Genomic DNA, 14254 nt, shown 5'->3' with positions numbered 1-14254 from the left:
CCACAAAAACCCCTTCCCCCTCCCATTCTTGGGTAATTCACAGGAAGAGGCAGGGCTTCTCTCACAATGAATGAGACTGAACTTTCCTTCGCCTCAGTGAGCTAGAGGGAAGGATGCAGATTTAAGCTGCCACCTCTGGCCAACCTTCCCCAAGATACACGTTACACAGAAGATACAGCAGGCAAGTACACACTCTTTATTACTAATTAATATCAGAAAAACCTTGGCAGAGGTTGACCTTGGTGAGCTGGGCAGATCTCACAGGGGAAACGACAACATCTTTTGTTCAGACTGAGGCTGATCTAACCTCCCACCCCCTGGGCTCCATCATGGCTCCCTCCTCACTTATGCCAGCTGCCTCAGAAGAGCAGACAGCCTTGCAGAGAATACACCAAGTGGAAGATAAGGGGACCAGGGTCATTGTCAAGAGTGCTTGATCCAGTCCAGTATTATTTTTAATCTAATCCAAGAGAAGCATTATGTCTGTCCTTGGAATCCACTGTGTTCTTCATCCATTCTTGGCTGGAAAGGGGCTTGGGATGGAGGCAGCCAAGACTGAGGATTCAAGTGTGTAACACTCCCCCAAGTACTATCTTTAAGTCACTCAGTGACTTAAGATACTTAAGTTACTGGTCTTTCAGGGCAACAAGGAAAATAGTTTTCCCTCTCAAGGAAAGAAATCAGACTTTCAGAAAAATCCTGCCTGCACTTTGTGATGCTATTTTCCTGATCTTTGCCACTGCTCATTTGTTTCACCTAGGAGCAAGGAGATGAGGAGTTTGGTAAATCCTCTCATGAAAGTTCTGATGTTGTTCCTGGAACTGCAAAATATCTATGTTACTTCAAATGGGTTTACCCGAAGCCCATGCTATATACTAGGCAAATAACTCACTTCTGATCTCAAATTATGCTCTCTCCTATCATCTAATGAAAAAGTTATGATGTGTGCCCTAAATATTAACATATGGTTCTAGCTCCTAACCTAAACTAGGCAATCAATAACAATTTGTGTAATGAATTAAATGTTATCTATCAAATTTGCTATCACTTACAGAATTTAACACCACAACACCCCCCAACTCTTCCAAATTAATTCCTTGTCCCAACAGAGAAATTAAATTCTAACAAAATCATTTTGCCCTCCTTTCCACCTTAACGAGCGCCAAAGCATCTCCTCTTCCCCGACTTCCTCTCACTCCTCTCCCCTCCAGCCAACGGGGGTCTCGATGAGGTGCAGGTCAGCAGGAATCAAGTGTGATTTCTTTAAACTCTTAGAAGATCTTCTAATGGGACAGGTTCAGCTTCTTCAGCAACAAACAATTTCTGTGGGGCTCAGAGACACAAAAACAGGCCCTCACCTATAAAATAAAAACCAGGAGCAAACATGAACACTGTAGCCATGTACAAAGGAACAACAGCATTTCCAAGGAAAAGCAGTGCTCCTGAAACTCAGTATAGTTATAACTCGAAAAAGACATGGCTGTTCCCAGCCAAAGACACAGCACTTTCAAAAAAAAGGATGTGAATAAGAAAACAGAAGAGAGTGGAGGGGAGGGCGGGGCAAGGCTCCAAGACTTCAGCTTCTCCAGGATGTCCACCAATCGGCACCAGCCATTCAGAATCCACCACCTGTGAATGTCAGTGCAATCAAGAGAAGTTCCTTTTTAAAGAATATGATACTCAAAAGCAGTCTTTGTTCAAGTAAATTTTAAAAAGTATATACATACATTTGCATTTATGTGTGTACGTAGTACCCACAATGATAAAAGGTTGTTACTTTGGGTAATAGAATAATGGATTGTTTTAATTCTCTCTACACTAATTTTGGTTTGCAAATTTTCTGTGAGGTAAATAAGTTACTTTTTGGTCAGAAGAGGGTCTTATGAAATTGGTTTTTCTTTGGGCTTATGAAATTGGTCTTTTCTTTCGTTTTCATTCTTACTTACCTTTCGCAAATCAGTGAGTTGGTCCTGGGTCCGGGCCTCCCCTCTCAACTTCCACACAGCCTTCCTTGCACTTATAGCAGGCCTTGCGCCATGAAAAATTCATGGCTTTACACCATGGGCACTCCCAACTCTCGGGGCCGCAGCCTGAGGCAGACTTCTCCTGGTGCAGGAAACCCAGAGCTTTTTTCCCTTCTGGTTGCTTGGCCTTCTGCCCCTGAGGCTGCTGTTTCATTGGGCTTTCCCTCACACCACAGCTCCAGCTGTCCCCCTGGGGGGTCGCCTGGGGCCTCTGTAGACCTTCTTCCAGGCTGTGGCTCCTCCTAAACCCCGGGGGGTACCTCTTTGGACTTTCTTGCTGGCTATGGCCTCTTCTGTCCCCCGTCCCCTGGGGTCTTCTTGGACCTTCTTCTTGGCTGTAGTTCCCGCTGGCCCCCAAGGAGAGCATCTCCTGAGGCCTCTCTGGATCTTCTTCGTGGCTACTGCTTCTGCTGGCAACAAGGGGGGCCATCCCTTGGGGTCTTTTTGGACCTTCTTCCTGGCTGTGGTCCCTGCTGGCCCCCAGGGGCACCATCACTTGAGGCCTCTTTGGATCTTCTTCCTGGTTGTGTCTCCCACTGGCCCCCATCTCCTGGGGCCTCTCTGGATCTTCTTCCCGGCTACTCATCCTGCTGGCACCAAAGGTAACCATCTCCTGGGATCGCCCCGAACCTTCTTCCTGGCTGAGGCCCCAGATACCCCCAAAGGGGACCATCCCCTGGGCCTTTGCTGGCCCTTCTTCCTGGCTGAGACTCCAACTATCCCCAAAGGGAACCATCTCCTGAGGATTCTCTGGACCTTCTTCCTGGCTCTGGCCCTGGTTATCTTTAAGGAGTACCACCCCCCGAGGCCTCTCCGAACCCTCTTTCCGGCTCTGGCTCCAGATATCCCCAAAGGAGACCATCCCCTGAGGCCTCTCTAGAACATCCTCCTGGCTGAGGCTCCAACTATCCCTAAGAAGTACCACCCCCTGGGGCATCTCTCGATCTTCTTCTTGGCTGTGGCTCCAGCTATCCCCAACAGGAACCATTCCTTGGGCCCACCCTGGACCTTCTTCCCGGCTCTGGCTCCAGCTACCCCAAAGGGTGACCATTCCTTGGGGGTTCTCTGGACCTTCTCGCTGACTCTGGGTCCAGCTCTCCCCAAGGGGGACCACCCCCCGGAGCACCTCTTGATCTTCTTGCTGGCTATGGCTCCAGCTCTCCCCGACGGGAACCATCTCCCAGGCCCTCTTTGCACGGTCTTCCTGGCTCTGGCTCCAGCCATCCCCAAGGGTGGCCATTCCTTTGGCCCACTCTGGACCTTCTTCCTGGCTCTGGCTCCGGCTCTCCCCAGCAGGAACCACCCCCTGGGCCCTCTCTGGACCTTCCTCCTGGTTGTGGCTCCTGCTCTCCCCGATAGGAACCGTCCCCTGGGCTCTCTCTGGATCTTCTTGCTGGCTGTGGCTCCAGCTATCCCCAAGGGGGACCACTTCTTGGGTGTTCTCTGGATCTTCTTCCTGGCTCTGGCTCTGGCTCCAGCTATCTCTGACAGGAACCATCCCCTGAGGCCTCTGCCGACCTTCTTGGCTAAGGCTTCTGATGTCCCTCAGGGGGACTGCACTCCGGAGGATCGCAGGACCTTCCGCCTGGCTGCAGCTCCTCTGGTCCCACCGTGGGACCATCCCCTCTTGGTAGCCCACTGCAGCACGTGGACCAGGTGGCCCGATCCCCAGAGGAGGCATCTGATGTGGAACTACTGCAGCTTCTGCATCCATGACTACTACTGGCGGCAGAGGTGGCGAGACGGGGAATCCCACGGGGAACGGGGCACGGAACGGAAGCAAGTACCGCACGGGCACTGGCAGAGCGGGCTGTACGGCCTGAGCCCAGGGACTCGGGGGTCCCGGCACGTAAAGGACAGCCACCGGGGCCGGCACCCGGGCCTCAAAGTACAGCCTGCTGCGCAGCTCCCTGGCCACCACATCTGCATGCCGGGGCCATGCTATGGCCCCAAGTGGCTCGGCCGGAGGCCCAGGCACTCTCTCGAGGGCCAGCGGCACGACCCGGGAGGCCCTCTCCACCTGGAGCAGCCGCCCACGAAGCGCGTCACACTCGACCAGAGTCTGCCGCAGGGCGGCCTGTGTGGAGCGCAGGTGTGCGACCGCCGACTCGCGCTCCCCGCGCAGCCGCTGCAGCTCGGAGGCCAGGGCCCAGGTAGTCGTCTCGCGCTCGTCTACTTGGTTCTGCAGCCGCGAGACCTGGCGCTCCTGCTGCTCCCGCTGCCTGGCTCCCACGCGCACGCTCAAGGCGAGCGCGCTCCACGCACAGGCCCTCTTCATGGCGCGCGGCACCTGCGGGTCGGCCAGGACCGTGCGAAGCCGCTCCTCTACGTCGTCCCAGGGCAGCGAGCGCAAGGCCGCGTAGAAATCCGGCCCACCGCCGTTCACGAGGACTTCGTCGTTGATGAACCTGATGACGTCGGTGTGGCGGAACCCGCTGGCGTGGTCCCCAAAGTCGACCGCCATGGCTGCTGCGGCCTAGTTAACCGGCCTCCTCACAGCCGCTGCCGCCCCTGCCGCCGTCAGTAAAGGTCCACCCTTCACCTCCCCGCTCAGTCCTACTTCAGTCCTTTTCAAGTCCTAGCCTCGTCCTTGACTTCTTTTCTCCCTCACTCCCTTGTTTTCCTTAAAAAAGAAAGAAAGAAAAACGTTCTCTCACCACACCGATGCCCACTGCGTGAAGGGCAAAGATGGCATGATGCGTCACAGAGCTCTGAGCCACAGGAGCCACCGCAAGGTGTTCTGGGAGGCACGGTCCGGGGCCAAGCACCCCCTGGAAGGCCAACAGAGCGCTCGGCAGCGCTGGGTACTACAGTGAGCCCAGACTGGGAGGGGGCACATCAGATTCTTTGGAGATAGTAATAGTTGCCACTCATGCACATAACGGGCTGGGATGGGACTTTCAAACACACACACACACACACACACTCCTGGTCTAAAAGGAAGGGTGGTACAAGAATGTCAGAGAACTTTTAGGGGAGGGAGAGAAAGAGTTGAGGTGAAGACTGGGGTTGCAGGACCCCCTGTTCAGGAAGATAAATAGGGTGCATGCCTGGCATCTATCAAAACCCAGAAAAGGGGCAGGACAGAGAAAGACAGGCTACGGTTGCTCTACTGCTGTGGGGAAAGGAATGAAGCTGAACTTTGGGGCAGCAGTGGGAACGAGGTGAAGGAGAGCAAAATATGTCACTTTGGCACATTACTTTGAGTTAAAGTTACTTAAGATACAGTTGATATAAGAAGGACATTCTAACCCTCCTTTGTGCCCCTGAAAGGAGGAAATAAATCACCCATATGAAGGGTACCCTGTCTATTCCCAAAGAGTAGAAGGCACCCTCATCACTGGAAATAGGGAATGAATTTAAGGTTGAGAAGGCAATATAAAACACCTTATTACTTCTTCACTAATTTATGACCCCAAACCCAAACCTCTTTGTCTTGTCAATTCTTCACAATTTTTTTTCTTGCAGTTCTAAAAGTTGCCTGCTTTGGTCACTTTTTTGAGTCTCATATTTATATGGATTTCCTGTATATAAGAAATTAAATTTGTTTTCCTCCTGTAAATCCTACTTATGTTAATTTAATTATTAGGCCAGCCAAAGAACCTAGAAGGTAAGAAGGGAAAATTTTTCCACTTCTACAGTTTTGGCATCCAACCTGGGGCCCTCCACTACCCACACATTGCTGAATCTGGGGCTGTGGCACCTGAGAGATCCTGGGAATCTGACAAGAGCCTGCAGAAACTAAGAATTCTTACCACACCAGTCTCCTGGATCTCTGCTCACAGAGTCTGGTGGAAGTGAGAGTGGTGAAAGTCCTTTTTTTTTTTTTTTTCTAAATTTAGTTTAGCAGGAGAATATATTTGTGTAAACTAGTTCCTTGGGTATAGTGACTGGTAAAGATTTATTACGAATACTCCTATTTTCTATTACTCTCTTTCCTCCCAAGGACAGTCATTGTTTTCTTTTGTCCCTATCATTTGTCATAAGGAGGGAAACCATTGGGTTGAATGCTTCCCAGACTGGTGAGTTCACAGTTCTGAACAGATTGGCATCTGTTTAGACAAACTTGGCGGTGGGTCCCTTATGTAAAAACCAGATGAGGTTTGCTTTCATCTTGTTCTGTCCTGAGAGTGTGGCCTTGTGACCAGTGAGAATATTCTCTCTGGTCTCTGCCAGTCAGAAGGTACAAGTACTGGCTTGCATCTGGTGGCCAACCGAATAGGCTTGGAAATACAACACATGAAGTCATAGTCAACCTTCTCTTTGTCCAACTGTGCTAGGTCTCAGAGGAGTTTGTCATAAGGTGCCTCAGTTGTCTAAACCACTGTTGTCTTGTTAGTGCTGGAAAAGTATCATTCCAGTAGTACCTTTACAGATTAGTGACTGTGACTGGAGGCATCTCACATTTTCATGGGAAACTGGAGACACCATTTTCACTACATCATTCTTACCACTGGTGACAACAAAGTTTTTTGCTTTTTTATGCTAACTTTGGGAGTGAACCCTCTGGATCTTGTGAGGTCTTGTACCCTCTTTTGGGATGCCTCTTATGTCCATGGTTAAGCTATAAAGAGTCTTATTGGTTTGAGTCTCTATTGAGATTAATATAAGATCCTACTCATCATTGCCAGATAATAAATCCTTTCAATTAGAAAAACTTCTACATTTGAAAAAAAAATTAAAGAGTTCTCATCCTAAACAACTGTTATAGGTACCTATGGAAAGACAAAATTATGAAGTGGATATAGAAGAGAATAATTAGTACCTTTAGGGACTGCCTTAACGAGGTTAAAGAACAGAAATTAGACTTAGAACAAAAATTAAAGTCCACATCCAACATAAATTCCTCTTTTTAAAATCCAGCCCTGGGGCAGCTGGGTGGCTCAGTTGGTTAAGCTCTGACTCTTGATTTCGGCTCAGGTCATGATCTCACTGTTCATAGGATCAAGCCCCATGTCAGGCTCCCATGCTTGAAATCCTCTCTCTCTCTCTCTCTCTCTCTCTCTCTCTCTCTGCCCCTCCCCTGCTCATTCTTTCTCTCTCTCTCTCTCCCTTTCAAAATAAATAAACTTTAGAAATGAATAAGTAAATAATAAAATAAAACCCAGCTATGTCACTTAATTGTACACCTGAAACTAGCATTACACAGCATGTCAAAACTGGAATTTAAATAAAAACTTTAAAAAATTAGAATTAAAATTAAAATCCAGCCGTCTCCTCAGCAAATTCCCTTAGCTCATAAAACTCCCCCACCTTCCCCAGAAAATCCTTTAAACATCCAGCTGCCTATTTCAACTTCTCTTTCCTTACAAGATTTACCAAGAGCACTCTGGCCTGATCTCCAGGGCCAGGATATACATGTTACTCATGTAAACGCTGAAATCCAGGAAGTGAATTTAGCAGAAGCACAAGGACAGGTGGTAGGATTCACTTTGCTCTATCCCTTACAACTCCTCCTGCTTTCCAGGGCTCTGTAATCAAACTCATTTGTGTTTCCCTTGAATGCAGGGGGAAAAAATCATATTTAAATAGAGAAGAATAGATTGGATTTCTGGTGACAGATCTAATAGTTGGAAAGGTTTTCCTCTTCTGCAATAGATTGGGCCAAGAAAAAAAGGGAGAAAATAAGGTTAGAAGCAACAGTGAGAAAAATGTATACAGGTCTGGGCTGGTCATCTTGGGAAAGCTGTCTCCTTCAACTGTCATTTGCTTCGATTCCTAGAAATCTTTTTTTCAGGTCATCAGTTGGTGTGCAGATCTAGTTAGGTTTTGGTGCTTTCTGTAGATGTGACACATGGATCCAAGGGTCCTTTCTTTGAAGTTTGGCAGCACAAGAGTTGGTTAACAGTACCTGATAGGGGTCTTTCCATCAGTGTTGAAGACAGTCTTTCTGGAGATGTCATTCCAATAGATGAAATTTCTGGGCTGCAAGGTGTGAGAAATTTCTGGGCTGCAAGGTTGATATTTAAAGTCTTTGTCTCCGGGGAGTGTGCTGTGGAAAGATTGTTCTGCTAAAATATGGTTATTTTCAACAGAAGCAATTAGGCCTTTGCAATATTAAAGGATATCCCCCTTTACCGACTGTGGATCAAAAGCAGCAGGAGCCAAGTACATTGGTCATCCTATGATTATCTCAAAGGGTGAGAGTTAATGAGTTCCAAAAGGGGTACACCTGAAATTTAGAACCACTAATGGGAGTGCTTTTGGCCAGGGTATTTGAAGGATCTCTACAAACTTTGCCTAATAATGCTGTTAGTGGATTCTATTAGCCCTGAGGATTGAGGGTAATAAGCACAACGGAAGTGTTGCAACACTGGCCAAAAAGCACAAACCTGTTGAAGCAAGTTCCCTGGTCATTATGAAGTTCAAGAGGGATTCTGCAGGTAGGGATGATCTTTTCTAATAGGAATTTAGGCACAAAAATAGGAGTCCAGTAAGAAAATACACAAACCATTACCAATACATATTTATATCCATGAGATGGGGAAAGCTGAATAAAATCCATCTGCCAAACAATGAGAAAGAATGAAATATGGCCCTTTGTAGCAACATGGATGGAACTGGAGAGTGTTATGCTAAGTGAAATAAGCCATACAGAGAAAGGCAGATACCATATGGTTTCACTCTTATGTGGATCCTGAGAAACTTAACAGAAACCCATGGGGGAGGGGAAGGAAAAAAAGAGGTTAGAGTGGAAGAGAACCAAAGCATAAGAGACTCTTAAAAACTGAGAACAAACTGAGGGTTGATGGGGGGTGGGAGGGAGGGGAGGGTGGGTGATGGGTATTGAGGAGGGCACCTTTTGAGATGAGCACTGGGTGTTGTATGGAAACCAATGTGACAATAAACTTCATATATTGAAAAATAAAAATAAAAAATTAAAATAAAAATCCATCTGCCAAAACTTGTATGGTCCACTGGGCAATTTAAAGTGTCGAGGAGCAGTGCAGACAGGTTTTCCTGAATTATATTTTAGACAGGTGGGCAAGCAAAGTAAGCACTCTGTGACCTTGCTAATATTCACCCACTAGTATTGGCTCATAAAGGTTTTTATCAGTAGACTAATGATTCACTGCATGTATAGTAATTAGTAATGGGAACTTTAGAGTCTCTGGAAGCACTGGATTATTCTTTTAGCCCAACACAGAGTTTTCTTTTTTTATTGAACCAATGTTTAGTAGATTTCCAATATTGTTTTTCCTTTTCTGGGGCCAATTGTTGGACATCCCTAGTCAATTTTTCTAGATAATCATTTGGGGGAACATCCCTTTGGATCAAGACAGACGTTTAGTTGTTCCTTTTTGAGCAGCATTCTTTGCAGAAATAATCTTCAAGGTGGTTTCCATTAGCCTCAAGAGAATCAAGTTTAAAATGTGCAGGGAACTTGATACTGGCCAAAGTGTCTGTAAGAGTATGGCATCTAATAATTCCTGGACATAAAAGCCATTTCTAATTTTGTCTCCACTGGAAATAAGGACACCTTGCTGTTTCCATAGCATTCTAAAGTCATGAGCTACTCCAACAAACCTACTGTTAGTATAGATATTTGCAGTTTTTCCCTTTGGCTAAAATACAGGTGTGATCAAGTGTATACAATTCATCTGTTTGGCCAATTCAGCCAAAGGCAACAGTGTTGCCTCAATTACTTTAAAAGGAGTTGCAAAGCATACCCAGCATATTTATCATTTTCACCTTTTAAATAAGAACCATCAGTAAACCGTGGAAAATTAATGTTATACAAAGGAGTTTCCTATAAGTGGTCATAAGGAGTCAGGAGGTGATCTGAGAGAGTCACAGTCATGAGGAGTATTGTCCATAGAGGAAGGAAGAATGGTGGCAGGGTTCAGATTATTACAGTGAGGGAAAGAGAGTTTGGAATCCAATTTTCACATGAGCCAAGTTAGGCTGAAGCTAACTTGTAATTAGCCTAAAACCTTGTAATTAGCACTTAGTTTGGGGAAATTCAGGATGCCATGAGGCCTCTTTGGATCTAAATGCAGCCCTCGTTTTGAAATCAGGTGCCACAAATATCAAACCTGAGTCTGAGCAATCTGCAGTTTCTCCTCAGAGATTTTGTGTCCTTTTAAGACTAAAAGTTTTAACAAGTGGTTGCTGTCTTCCTGCAAAGAGGCCTGAGAAGGGGAGCAAAGAAACAAATCATCCGCATATTGTAATAAAGTAGAGATTCCAGGTAACTTTATATCACCTAAATCCACTTTTAAGATTTTGGAGAAGGGGTACCTGGGTGGCTCAGTTGGTTAAGCATCCAATTCTGGATTTCAGTTCAGGTCATGATCCTGCGGTTGTAGAAACAAGCCCCTCATCAGGTTGTTCACTAACAGCACAGAGTCTTCTTGGAATTCTCTCTCCCTCTGCCCCTCCCCAATTCACACACATGCGCACACTCTCTCACTCTCTCTCTCTAAAAAAATTAAAAAGTTTTGGGAGAAGTAGGAAGGATTTTTAGTAAAACCCTGGGGCATTTCTGTCTAGGTACACTGCTTTCCTTCCCAAGTAAAGGCAAAGAAATATTGACTAACCTTATCCACAGGGAAATCAATTACTGTAAATTTTGATGGAGCAAATAAAAGATGGTGAAATGTCATCTGATTTTCCTGGTTGGCTATTTTGGTTGCTATCAAATTCTAGAATTCTCTCCCCCTTTCAGTAGAAAAACTCCAGCATCGTATTTCTCTAAGGAATCTCAGAAGCAAAGTTTTGAGTATCTCTTGGAGGGCCTAAACAAAAGGGAATAGGTTGAGAAATAGAAACCTGTTTAAGTTTATTAGAGATCCCCACTCTGAACCATTTCAGTACTTCGAGGTAAGGGCTATTTATTTGATAACAGTAGGGTCAAGCATAGAGAGTGTAGCTCCAATGTTGATAAAAATTCTCTAAGCAATTTAAGAGGAAACATTGGGAAAAGCCCCTGTAGTTACAGTTCTGTAGTTGGGGGTTAGGAAGGCACTGGAAAGGCTAGAGGACTGAAGGCACCTAGAATGCTTACATTCAGAACAGTCTTTCTTCCTGTGTCTTGGCTTTTTGCAACAATGGCAGAGGGGTTTGATTTTGTTTAGGGGCTTCCATTTGTTAGAACTGAAAATCAGGGATTTTACTGGTCTTCCTTTTAGTTGAATCCTCTAGAGTATAGGAGAGCCAATTTGCTAAATTAACTGAATCTGGAGTGGACAAAGTTTCCCATTCCATCCTAGCCCTTTTAACTATGAGGGAAAGATCCCAGTTTAGCCCTTTAATGAACATAGAGTTGAAGGCTACCCGAGTGGATTCAACATCCATAAGGAGGCCAGAATTTTCTTTAAAAACAATTCAGAGGTGACTATAATAGTCATACACAGATTCACTCAGTTTTTAAGTGCAAACATGAATCTTATTCCAATCAACAGGTTTTGGAAAAGCCCTAGGGACTACCAGGTGAAGTCATTCAGCAATTGCCCAGTGTGATCATATAAAACGGCATTGAGTTGGTCTTTCATATAAAGTTCTAGAGATTTGTTCAGGATCATCCCAGTTAGCTGTTTTCATCCAGTGTTGGGCTTGGCCTTTGTCAACAAGCATGTGAACTAGCTGGTACAAATCTGAGGAACCTGGTTGGTAAGTCTGGATGACTATATTAAATTCCTTGGCAAATCTAATTTTAAAAAATTCCTTGGCAAAACTATGAGGATCTTCAATAACTCCAGGAAAATCTTTGACCATGGATTGTAGTTCAGCCTTAGCCCAGGGGACATGGGAAATTAAGGGCTTAGCATTAGGATCCTCATAAGGTCTAATTTATTTTTTTGAGAGAGAGAGTGTGATTAAGGGAGAGAGAGAGAGAGAGAGAGAGAAAAGAGAGAGAGAATCTTAGACAGGCTCCACACTCAGCACAGAGCCTGACATGGGGCTTGATCCCCTGACCCTGGCATCATGACCTGAGCTGAAACCTAGAGTTGTATGCTAAACCAACTGAGCCACCCAGGTGCCCCCAGAAGGTCTAATTTTGAAGGTGTAGTTTTAGGGGCACCTGGGTGGCTCAGTCAGTTAAGCAGCAGACTTCAGCTCAGGTCATGATTTCACAGTTGGTGGGTTCAAGCCCCATGTCAGACTCTGTGCTGACAGATCAGAACCTGGAGCCTACTTCAGATTCTGTCTCCCTCTCTCTTTCTCTCTACCCCTCCCCAGTTTGTGCTTGCTTGCTCTCTCTCAATAATAAGTAAATGAACTTTAATTTTTTTTTAATTTTTATTTATTTTTCAGAGAGAGAGAGAGAGAGAGCACGAGTGTGGGAGGGGCAGAGAGAGAGGGAAACACAGAATCCAAAGCAGGAACCAGTCTCCAAGCTGTCAGCGAAGAGCCCGATGTGGGGCTCGAACTCATGAACTGTGAGATCATGACCTGAGCCAAAATTGGACTCTTAACCGACTAAGCCACCCAGGTGCCCCTAAATAAACAAACTAAAAAAAATCTTTAAAGGTGCATCTTCTAATCGGTTCAGAGAAGGGAACAAGGAGCATTTCAGAGAAAGAGGGAAGTTCATTGAAAGAATTAGAATAAGGAAGTGGAGGGTGAAAAGAGGTGGGGATAGAGAGGGTATAAAAGAGGATGGGGAGAAAGAGACCTCTGAAGTTTTTTGTCTTCTTTCAGTTGTTTACCTCAGTTAATTTAGAAATGGTCATTTGTATGGGTGCCTGGGCAGCTCAGTTGGTTGAGCCTCCAACTTCGGCTCAGGTCATAATCTCATGGTTTGTGAGTTCGAGCCCCACGTCATGTTCTGTGTTGATGGCTCAGAGCCTGGAGACTGTTTTGCATTCTGGGTCTCTGGCTCTCTCTATCCTTCCCCACCTTGTGTTCTCTCTTTCCCTCTCTCTCTCTCTCTCTCTTTCCCTCAAAAATAAATAAAACATTTAAAAAAAGAAATGGTAATTTGTAAACAGGGGATTTTAGAGTCCTGAATATATTTGGAAGCCTCAAAATACCAATTGATATAGGGTTCCCATTTGGTTTTTTTTATTTGAGAGCCCTGGTTCTAAGAAAGCAAGTGTGGGGAGATCAAAAGTACCCCATGATAGCCATTGGAGTTCTAAATTATTTTTGGTTAAATTGGCCTAATTAGTTAAAAATGCACATGAAGAGGAACCATAGTTTTAAAGCATAAAACTGGGATAAAAGAGGTCCCTCCTGAGAGAATTTAGCAGATTGGGATCCTATTACTCAAAAACAGAGGTTTGAGAAATAGAAGAGTACTCCCCAAGAAGGGCAATTCCTTCATAAAAACAACAAAGGGGCACCTGGATGGCTCAGTTGGTTAAGCATCCAACTCTTGATTTCAGCTCAGCTCATGATCTCACAGTCCATGAGTTTGAGCCCTGCATCAGGCTCTGTACTGGCAGTGCGGGGCCTGCTTGGGATTCTCTCTCTCCTTCTCTCTCTGCCTCTTGCTGTCTCTCTCTCTCTCTCAAATGAATAAATAAACATTTTTTTTTAAAAAAACCAACAAAAACAAGAACAGCTCCTAAATAAAGTCAGAGAGCTCAACAAAAAGGAGGGAGCTCATATGAAGGAGGAGACTTACTGAACTGAAAGGAAGAAGACGACTCAGAAGCAAAGAGCACAAGGGGCTCAAGCGGGTTCTTGTAACAACCATGTAATGTTGACCTTAGAAAACAAAAGATCCAGTTATTTTACCAGACATTTAGTGTATTCAGTAATAGCAGAAGAATTGCAATTCAGGACAAGCAAACTATGACAAACCATTGGCAAGTCTGGAGAATAGAGGAGAGGAGCCTGCTTCTATAGAAGAAAAGAGGAAGCTGGGAGAGGTGTTTTGCTGAATTCTCATTGGTTGGGCTGTTGCTGGTCAGGGAGAAATTCTTCCTCCTGCTGGGGTATGTAAAGTAAGCTTCTTTCTCTTGGAGCATGTAAAGTATGATGCTCTAGAAGTAATTCCAAGCTAACCTAACTTACTAACCCTAAATCTCCCTTATTCATCTCAAAATGCATGTAGATATTATAAAAGATCAGGACTTTAGAAACAAAACTGTCCTGTACTTAAGAAAAAGAGGAAACATTTTAAATAGCAATTATCCTACACTTCTGATAATAGAGATATCTACCATAAAACTCCCAGGAGAAAACACATTTTTTCCATCCTTTTGAAATGTAAACACCCCAGTAGATAAAACACTGCCCACAATCACCTGAGACTAAAGAAAAAAAGGGAGGAAAGAAGT

General features: G+C 45.2%; 1 protein-coding gene and 1 pseudogene across 1 annotated transcript; one reads left to right on the top strand and one right to left on the bottom strand.

The window, feature by feature from the left end:
- Positions 1-343: 343 nt before the first annotated feature.
- Positions 344-4572, bottom strand: LOC122477490 (testis-expressed protein 13D-like). Its single transcript, XM_043570513.1, has one exon. It carries the CDS (start codon positions 4486-4488, stop codon positions 1957-1959), a length of 2532 nt encoding a protein of 843 aa, XP_043426448.1. The 5' UTR covers positions 4489-4572; the 3' UTR covers positions 344-1956.
- Positions 4573-4720: 148 nt separating this feature from the next.
- Positions 4721-14254, top strand: part of LOC122477140 — a 59322-nt pseudogene continuing 49788 nt past the window's right edge.

Source organism: Prionailurus bengalensis, chromosome X, assembly GCF_016509475.1.
Source record: "Prionailurus bengalensis isolate Pbe53 chromosome X, Fcat_Pben_1.1_paternal_pri, whole genome shotgun sequence".
Lineage (NCBI taxonomy): Eukaryota > Metazoa > Chordata > Mammalia > Carnivora > Felidae > Prionailurus > Prionailurus bengalensis.
This window is presented reverse-complemented; position numbering and strand designations above follow the sequence as displayed.

What these genes read in the sequence shown, in the direction of transcription:
- LOC122477490 (XM_043570513.1), bottom strand. Translation starts at nt 4,488, where the DNA reads ATGGCGGTCGACTTTGGGGACCACGCCAGCGGGTTCCGCCACACCGAC.